Source organism: Buteo buteo, chromosome 11, assembly GCF_964188355.1.
Source record: "Buteo buteo chromosome 11, bButBut1.hap1.1, whole genome shotgun sequence".
Classification (NCBI taxonomy): Eukaryota; Metazoa; Chordata; class Aves; order Accipitriformes; family Accipitridae; genus Buteo; species Buteo buteo.
This window is the reverse complement of record NC_134181.1, coordinates 30,363,338-30,373,355: the sequence shown is the minus strand read 5'-3', so window position 1 is coordinate 30,373,355 and position 10,018 is coordinate 30,363,338. Positions and strand designations below refer to the sequence as shown.

The 10,018-nt window shown below is 37.6% G+C and overlaps 1 protein-coding gene across 1 annotated transcript; it reads left to right on the top strand.

Moving 5' to 3' along the window:
* The first annotated feature begins 373 nt into the window (after nucleotides 1-373).
* On the top strand, nucleotides 374-9,398 carry RAD9B (RAD9 checkpoint clamp component B). The gene is made up of 10 exons (XM_075041265.1): nucleotides 374-444; nucleotides 1,378-1,527; nucleotides 2,047-2,161; nucleotides 3,158-3,257; nucleotides 4,196-4,302; nucleotides 6,258-6,364; nucleotides 6,836-6,900; nucleotides 7,478-7,600; nucleotides 8,032-8,299; nucleotides 8,622-9,398. The coding sequence occupies exons 2-10, from the start codon at nucleotides 1,438-1,440 to the stop codon at nucleotides 8,748-8,750; spliced, it is 1,104 nt and encodes a 367-aa protein (XP_074897366.1). The 5' UTR covers nucleotides 374-444; nucleotides 1,378-1,437; the 3' UTR covers nucleotides 8,751-9,398.
* The last annotated feature ends 620 nt before the right edge of the window (nucleotides 9,399-10,018 follow it).

The window sequence follows — 10,018 nt, the reverse complement described above, 5'->3', positions numbered from 1 at the left end:
TTCTTAGGGCTACATCTTTACAGACGCCCAACCGCTTACCACTTGCACAAACTTGTTGCCATCTACAAAATGTAATTCTAACCTTGGTGGTGTTTTGTCCAATTAGATTGAATTAATTCGTGGTGACATAGGTCACGCCAGTTGCTGCAAAGGGACAGATGACATTTGAGGTGCGCCTCGTTGGAGGCAGCTTTCGGAAACATCAAGGTGTTTATACTACTAAAAAGGAAAGAGTAATGTTTTCCACCATACCATTGGTTTTCTTTGAAACATGTAGGAAATTTGTAATGTTTCCTCTTAAATTATTCTGGAGAAAATACAGTATAACTTTTTTTTTAACTTTGCATATTGCACTGTTTTCTTTCCCTGCTAGTGTTTGGAAGAGCAATACATGCCATAGCACGTATTAGTGATGAATTTTCGTTTGACCCCATAGAAAAAGGTGTAAGTGAATTTGATTTGTTGTAATTTGAAAATCTTTCTCAGAAGCATAGTATTTATGTTGTTGGATATTGTGTTGTTTTCCTACAGGTACCCTTCAGTCTGAGCTATGTTTTCTCTCAGCTTCCTCCACTTTCCATATGGACAAATGCCATATTTTCTTTAATTGTAATAATGGAGATTACATTATGGAAGATTCATTCCTACTCTGCCCCTAGTATTCTTTGATTTTTTGTTACCCAAGCTGAAGCTTGTCCACTACATCTGGATTAATACCAAGGGGTTTATTTCTGTTGTCATGGGTCAAAAGGTTTATGTTTTGTACCACATCAGAAGCTGCCTCTAAACAACATGTTTTTGTGATGGTATGACTCAACAGGAAGAATGCATCCATTAATACGCCTCTGATTAATCAAACACCATTTCCAGCAGAATTAGGGTTTTCTCTAGAGGTTTCGTAGTTAAAAGCAATCAACTCTCCTTAACTTGCTGGGAGGCTGGAAAATCAGAAGTGGAGATAATTTTTTTTTTTATACCTGAAGAATTTTTGAGGTGCTAGTAGTGTCTTTCCTCATTTGTAGCTATCATGTGGGTGGGTGTACAGGAAGATTGTTTTAGAATAAAGTCCAGTCCTCCAAATGCCTCAAATGCAAGCTGAGCTGTAAGTGTTTGGGTAACTCACACTCCAGGGCCACTTAAATGTCCATAGATTGGATTCCTATGCCTGTATTATACCAGTGACTTTTGACCAGGAATAATGAAGGTGCTAAGTTTGAACACGATTGTATCCATAATGCATCTGTATTTATTTTGAGAGGTACACATTTAAAGGTTTTGTGGTTTAGGTATGGTACTAAAGCACAGAGATGGCTTTTTTGTTAAAGGTTTGATATGAAATAGTTTTGAGTTAGTAAATTATTTTACTTATATTTTCAGCTTGCACTAAGATCAGTGAATTCTTCAAGGTCAGCATATGCATATGTCTTCTTCTCATCTATGTTTTTTCAACATTACTGCTGGTCAGCCATGTCTCAACCATGTCAAAAGGAAAAACAGTTATCCCTCCCATGTAAATTGATAATTAAGGTACATTTTAATGGATTGTTATGCACAGCTTTGTAAGCAAATTAGCCCAATTTCCAAATGAAATTATAGGGGGAGGCTCAGAGAGGCATGTGGATGGCTCTAAACTCAAGCTCTTCGGAGCAATTCTGCAAAAGAGAGCATTAGTATTTAATTATGTTTAGAAGTTGTACCTCCTGAGCTGTGCCCTGCGATTCCCAAAGTCTGAACCAGCTAAATCTTGGGGTGAAGGAATACCACATTTATGCCTCTGGAGTGTTTCTCCTGTAGCCTTCAAAAACAGTATGAGCCAGGAGAGCTTTGACCAGTTGTTTAGGAAACAGATCTGTTGGCCATGTATTGGAATAGCGGGTGAGGATGGCAAGGATCAGTATCGGCTGCCTCAGTGTCTGCTTACAAAGCAGTTTGGGGAAGCCATAAGAGCAGGAGCTTGAGATAAACTGTACGAAACTAGGGAAATAATATTGCAAAACTGCTTGGTGAGTAACCTCTGCACTGGTTTTTATTTTACTTTTTTTACAGTCAGTTCTTCCTGTATTTAGATGTGTAAATGTGCTGGAAAGGAATGTAGAGAAATGCAGCATTTATACAAATATTAATGATCATCACGTAACTTTTCAGCTCCTCTGCAAATACGGTAGGTTACACATGAAGTGACTTTACAGAAACTGAAGCAGTTTAAAACAGCAGGGCAACACAATATTTAGTGTAATTAACTGAATGTTACCGATGGAATATTATACCAAACACTATTATGCCAAACACTTTCAGCCCCTTCACATCATAATTTATATTTATCATGTGTATCACCTTGTTAAAATGAAGTTATAACAGGCTTTATCAGACAAACGTTCTTCACTTCAGTAGTTACTGCATGATATGTATTAATTGTCAGCCTAATGCTTACAATATTTAGAATTAGGCTGGAGTAAATTCTGAAAAAAACCCACATTATGGAAAGGGAGGGGAATCCTGTTTTGGCAGGTGTTTGAACTAGAGGATTTACTGGGTCTTTCCACTTCTAATACTTGCTGTTCTTCAACACGGTAACAGGTCTGACATACTTAGTCCAGCAGAACACCAGGTATATTCATCGGCATTAGTCTTTGCCAAACTCATAAAGAACCATCATCTATCAACATAGCTTGTTGAGCTGTGCTGTGTAATAGGCAGTGAATTATCTTATTAAAAATCTAGCTTGTATTACTAATAATGAGATGATATATTGAATTAAGTCTCAGGACAATTAAGGTCTCTTAGCTCATGCTTATCTAGAAGCACATTGAGATCTGTAGGCTTTGCCTTTTGTATTCCACCACCATTCATATTGTTATACTGGTTAAATATTGAAGCCTTTTTTTCCCCTGCATTTGTTGCATTTGTTGCTGTTCACTTATTTCTTGTGGATTCTTAAAAAACTCAGATGCTGGAGGGGCATAACTAATAGGATGAAGGAAGTCTTAGAAGGCAGGTTAATTCAGTTTTCTATTTGTGGGTGAGTTATTTCCACATAGCTAGAGTAAGTTGCTTGGTTACTTTCTCCATTGAGATTTCCTGAAAGAACAATTAGTACTGAAAAAACATTTAAAATTACAGACCAGCATTGATTTTTGTTCATATCCTTTATACTTAGGTGTTGTAAAAACGTATAAGCTGACGTGTCAAGAATGTGATCCGTTGCAGGCTGTTTTTGCAAAGCACATGTGTCCAAACATACTTAAAGTCCACTCCAGGTAATGAATACAAAAATATTTTTTCTGAGGAGAAAAAAAACCCAACAATCATACAGGCAGCAATACTGCTCTTATAGGCATTAACATACTGAAAATCTGATTAGGGCACAGTAAAAAATGGCAAATTCCTAAATCCTGTATCCTAGTGCTTGATTTTTCACTTTACAACTTAAGAGATCATTCTGCCATTAATCCTACTCAGTCTAACCTTGAAAAGTGTGAAATGTATAATTTGAATTCACACTTTTGAGCAACTTCTGCCTATGACAAATAAAGTAGTGCTTTAATTTTATAGGCAAAGGGTCCGGTGGTAAAAGTACAATTTTTTTAATGCAATAAGGCAAAGTTCTGCTTTGAAAAGCAGCTCCTGGAGGAATCCAAGATTTGGCTTGTCAGTGCAAGCAAAGGCAAAGAACAGTTAGACTGTGTTTTTCCTGACAGCATTTCTGTTAAAAGTGTTTCTTGTGCACAGGAGCTCTTGTCACAATAATCAACCATTAAAGCATTAAAGGTGTTTAAAGGTTTCACTGTATAGATACTAAGTCTTGTGTTTAGAAAAAGATTATGCAATTTCTAAAACTGCAAGCTTTGGAAGAAAGAGTATAGAATGCCGAGGTTTGCTCAGAATTGTGATATATACATAAAGAAAAGCAGCAGCAATATATATATGTGTAAGACTGATTTGGCAGCATACACAGGCATTAAATATAAACAAATTTGCTTTTGTAATTACTGGTTGTATTCTTAGATTTCTTATGTACCTATTACTATACAAATCAATTAAAAGGATATAGCACACTTTAAGGGGTGCGCTTTTCAAAGGCAGTTTTTCAAACAGTATTGCCAAGTAACAATTTTAATTTCTAATGTGAGTAACAAATGCTAGCTAATAATTTGTGGCAGGTAAAATTATTTTGATGGTGAATGACATTTTGTAGGCTGCTGGCTGATATAATGATTCACTTTCCGACCAGTCAAGAAGAAGTAACCTTATCAGTGACTCCAATGAAAGTTTGTTTCAAGAGTTACACTGAGGAAGACACTGGTAAGGAAATGCAAAATATGAACAATATTGGGACTTCAAAGCGGGTGAACTAAAGGAACAATAACTATTGCAACATAAACAGAGAATGCATTTTATGGCTGAATGAGATTTTTAAGAGAGGGAACATATATAGAGAGATTTTTAAGTCATACTGCCACCCTCTTGTTTTAATATATTTTAAGAAAGTATGTTTTTAATAACATTTTCCTGGTATCAGTGGCAGATACCAGACTCAGCAGCCAATTGAAATAAATTATGCCACTTGCTGTAGGCTTAAACAGAGGTAATTACTGTGCTGCAAGAGCAGCAGCATGGCAACAGACAGGAAAAAGGAGGTAATTTTATGTTTTAAAAAGGAGTTAAATCTGAACACCGTAATTATAGAATTGATATCATTACGGAGTGTATTTTAGTATAAGGGCAATACAGTGTGTTAGCTGGCCTAACACTGTTATGCTACGTGCTGCCATTTTCAGATCTCCATCTGAGATGGAGAACAATCTAGATTCTTGGTGTGTGACTCAAACTAATTTTAAAGATATAATTGTGTTTCTGAAGTATAGGTTCTTGCATATCATATAATAAAGGGATGCTTTTCATGCTTGCTTGTGACCAAAGCTGAGGATAATGACCTAGAAAAAGATGACTGCCTAGAGCGTAGGGGTGGGGATTGTGCTGAGAACAGGCTAAAACAGTGGAGAGCAAGAAGGATTAAGTGGTGGAAACTGAATGGAGCAAAATGGGGAAGAAATTACTGAAAATAAAGACACTAAAAAGATTACATTTTGAATGACAAATTTTGTTATTTTAGAAACATACAAGTGTTATTGTAAGAACGAAAGTGAAGAAAATAGGAGGTAAAAATTTAATGAGATACCAAAATTACAAACGGTCAAGGAGAAAAAGGAGGAATTACAAGCATTGTTCTTGTTGTGTAGCATGTGATGCAGTATACTGCCTGCAGCAAATGTTCTGTATGCCCTGAAACAAAACGTGTCCTTTGAACATATCATCTGGTGATGGCTTGGGTTTTTCCACATTCAGGTTTAATTTTCAAAGAAAGAAATTACACCTTCTGCCTAGACTTCTTTTCATTTGCACGCGGTAGGCTCTGCCTTGCAGAAGCTGGCAGATGTGTTACAAGTATGTATTTCTAGAGTTTTAAGGAGGTTTACAAGAATACATTTGAACAGGCAGTGGGGCCTTGTTGAAGGCTGAGAGGAAAAAAATCCTCTTGAGCAGAGAAACAGAAGACTGGAACAGTTTGTAATACTTCGTTAGCAGCCTGGCTTTGGAAGAGAACTGGATACGTGTGTACTGTTTAAGCTGCTGTAGAATTTTTCTGAATGCCTCTTGAGACCATAACGCATCATGGAAGTACCCTCTTGCTTTCTTCTCACATACCCAATAACAACTACGGACTAATCTAATGATAACAAGCGACAATAGAACACCTGAAACTGAAGAGCCTATTTCCTGTTGCCACTTACGTATCAGGAAAAGATTATAATTTAAAACAAAGACCCTAAGTCCACCTTCATTGTCCTCTGATGATTGTCAGCAATTATGATTAATCTGTTAAAGTCATGCGGCATTTTGGTCTTCCTATCTATGCAACAATAAGCAGCCGGTAATACTATTTGTGATGAATGCCTGTTGACAAAGCAGCTTTGCAAGAATGACAGCAGGTATCAGGTTAGATTACACAGTGGAACATAAAATAGATTCTGTTAAAAGCCATTTAAATTTACATAATATACTGTAAATATATAGAGGATTTTATTTTACTTAATTATGAAATAGATAAGCTAAACATTTATTACTGTTAGTCACTATAAAAATACAATTATTTGTTCAAACAATGCTGATGTAAAAACCTCATGGTTATAATCATAGTTTTGTTGAGTTCAAACTTCACTCCTTTGAGTCCTTGGCTTGCTTGTTATTTTAAACAGATTTTTCGAAGACGATGCTTACTGAAATACAACTAAATCCAGATGAATTTGACTACTTTCAAGTTGGAGTAGATTCTGAAGTGACGTTTTGCCTTAAAGAATTGAGGGTAAAGTAAGAATTTGTCTTGAAAATAAAACATTTCCCATTAATTTGCCTGATTTGCTCAGGACAACGCAGAATGGCCTTGGGAAGTGTTCCACCAGGCCTCCTGACCAGCCGCAGTGTTTCACCAGCTGGTTGAGGATTAGCTTTGAAAACCAGGATCTTCAGGACACTGTGGACTCCCTCACAGTAGCATTTGAAAGGCAAGCGAAACATTTTTAAAACAACAAAAATGTAGTTTCAGTGCTGGGCAGACACACTATAACTATACTGGTGAAAGCACCATGGCTACAGAAGTTCTCCATGCAGAAGCTCCTTTGGCAAAGCTCCAGGCAGGGAAGGCAAGAAACATACTCTAGAAGCAGTAGACTTTTACCCTTTTTTTGCCACTAAACAACAGCTGGGATAAACTTATATTCTAATATTGATCTTCTGTTTTTAAAACAGCACTTAACCACCTACCCCTTCTTTTCAGGGACTACTAGCATTTTCAGAAGCTACCAGTGTTCCTGTCTCAATCCATTTTGACGTATCTGGAAAGTATGTTTTGGAGCATACCAAACTAGAACTACTGCAGTTACAACTCTACAGTCAGTTTTTGTCTGCAGGTTACTCAATGAATATTTAACTGGAACAGTAAAATAGATTTTCATTTCATACCAAAAGCTGCATTTCTAATCTGCGATACAGGGTTAAGTAGTTGGTTATTATGCATAAAGCGTTTAACATAGGCACCAGCATTACTAAGCTAGCCATGCCAACTAACAAGCACCTACACTGAAGTTACCTGAATGCTTCAGGTTCTCAGTCTAATGCATGCAATTATTTTATTTAGTACTCTAAAGAAACAATATATTTTCTGTTTAAAATATAATTTTAACAGTTACATATTTGAAACTATAATTTGACTAAGTATAATATTGTATAGCATTTACTCAGTGCATTTAAATCTGTAACAGGGAGCCATCTCATATTCTTCAGCAGCAAATATATTAGATTTTCAGCTTTTCACAGAGGTACTTTTTAATCTTTATGTATAGAATTGCATGAGCTGTATTTTCTCCTACAATATGTGTCATTATGCATGCCGTCTTAATCTCTGAATATTTGTGTTTAGACCAATTGCTTTCAGCATTGAAGATATGGTGCTGGAAGCCAGCTTCATTTTGGCTACCTTGTCTGATGTTGAAAAGGAAACAGCTTCCCAGCAGCCTCCCGACTTTTCACAGCGGCAGGAGAGGTGACAGTGGGCTTCAGGGGCGGGTGAGGGAGGCAGACTGCCTTAAGAGGATGAAAAATTGAAATTTAACATCTTCCAGCCAAGTCAGATTTAAGATGGAGAGGAAGCGATCTGCTCATTCTTGCAGGGTATTGGTAAGCATTGTACAGATCCTGGAGTCTTTGTTCATAGGAAAACTGTGAACTAGACCAAGTTCAGGAACATCTCGACACCACGTACAGCAACAGAACTTGGTGCAACAGGGAGCACTCCGTGCTAGCTTCTGCTTTCCTTTATCTCTGCGGGGTTCTGTTGCAGTAGGAGGGGAAGGGAAGATACTTGTTAAGAATCTGTTCGAAAGCCATGATGCTTTTCATTAACAGAAAATAAAAACATTCTAACAAAAAGACATAAAAGCCAGTTACTAACCTGACCTGCTCTCCCCAATCCAGCTCGAAGACCGGTATGGGTAAATCTGGGACAAATTCCATGGATAAAGACAGCAATGCAGAAGCAGTTGCTTCCAGAAAGCCACCGTGGGATGGAATTGCACCAAACACAGAGCCAGCGAAACCTGTGAGTCTTCTGGCAAAACAAGAGATCAAAAGTATTTCCAGAGTCACGATGAGAGAGGTGACAGGCATGGAAGGAACAGCCGTGACTGAGACAGAGGGCCATGCAATGCTGGGAGGAGAGGCAAGAGAGTCTCATTTTCAGAAGGTAAGGAGACTCCCAATTGTATTTACAGTGGAATACCTCAGCTGGTATTTAGCAGAACACTATGTGTAGCCTGGGGGTTACTGCATGTTGATATTCACTTCTGCACATGGTGTTTCAGCGGAACTGGTTTTCACAGCAGCACAGCTGGCAAAAGAACACCACTACCACATTTAACTGTAATGCTGGAAATATTTGCAGGTGGCAGGTGTATTTTACTAGGAGACACTGTAAAGATTTTAAAGTTGCAAAAGCTTCAGAAATAATTAACCTCCAAATTCTGCATCATGTGGTTTCTTACTTCTATAAATGTTGCATTTTCCAGTTTCATTCCTTATTCTTTGGAGCAGTTTCTTGTAAGGAGGATGCCATCAGCCACACCTTCCATAGTTTAGCAACAGCTAGCGACACCGAAGAGGATTTTGGCAATGTGCAGAGCTCCCAAGTTCTCTAGTGACATTAAGTGTTTGAATCCACGTAAAGACTACTGGGGATTGGCTTGAAAGATAAAAGTGTATTTGACACAGTAATTGTGGAGCTATTTCTAGTTTCAGAAAGAAGTTTAATTGCAGTTCTTCAGGTTAGAACTCGATGGAAACTATTTGTATTCTGAGCTTGTGTAGTAAACTGCAGTTCACAAATACCTATCCAAGTCTGGAAAGTGGAAATTCTGCTCAAGTGGTGCCTGTTTCTTTTTTCTGCAAGAGCGATAGACAAAAAGGACAAAACTCACCTCAATACTGAGTACGTTATCAGTTTCTGCTCTGTCAGTACAGATTAAGTGTTTATTCACTGTTTACATTCACCACCACCCCGGGTCATTCTAAAACTGGGAGCTGCTGTCATCATGCAATATAAATTTAGGTCATGATTGACTAGGTTGATTTGTGTACTATGTATTCTGTAGGCAGACTGCTTTGGATGTTCAGCTCTCAGTACATTTGCACTGGAGAATTCAAACTGCGTGACCACTTCAGGGAAATTAAGCTGCTGTTGTAAAGTTACGAGGGCTGGGAAAATAAACCCATCCACCCTGCCACAGCCAAACACATCATTGCTGTAGAATAGCCGGTATTTTCACAGAAAGTGTGTAGAAGTAGCATTTAACTGAATAACCAGAGGTGTTATAAGTCACGCTGGAATAAAATACCAGAATTTCCAGTCTTTGGTCCATTAAAAGATCGTTATTCTGTCTGCCAAACTGTTACAGACGAGTTTTATAGTGTCGCTCTAATACACCTTCTCTAAATGAGAGCCCAACACCCCAAGTATTGGTGCATCACTGCATTAACAGAGTTGGTGCAATCAACTTTACTTTAAAAAACACATTTTAGTATAAATACTATATTTATTAAATATCTTTACAATTCATTTAAATGTATTTACAGAACTATTCCTGCATAAGTTATACCTCAGACATGAAATTCACATAATCGCCTCTTAGGTAAGCATAGATGATAGTCTCATTTTAACAACAACAAAAAAGCATCCTCATTAGATACAGACTCAGATTTGCTTCGTTATTTATTTAAGCTATCTTTGTAAGAAACTACTTCATACAGTCAGTTTCTACACAATCAACCGAGTTTTCTCCCTGGAGAAAGGATGTCCATTACTGAGAGACAGAGATTCCATCACAAAATCCTTCACGTCTCTGCCAGACCTTTGCCTCTCCCTTCTCCCTGACTCAGTCATAACTGGTCCCAAAATCTGGTTTTTTGT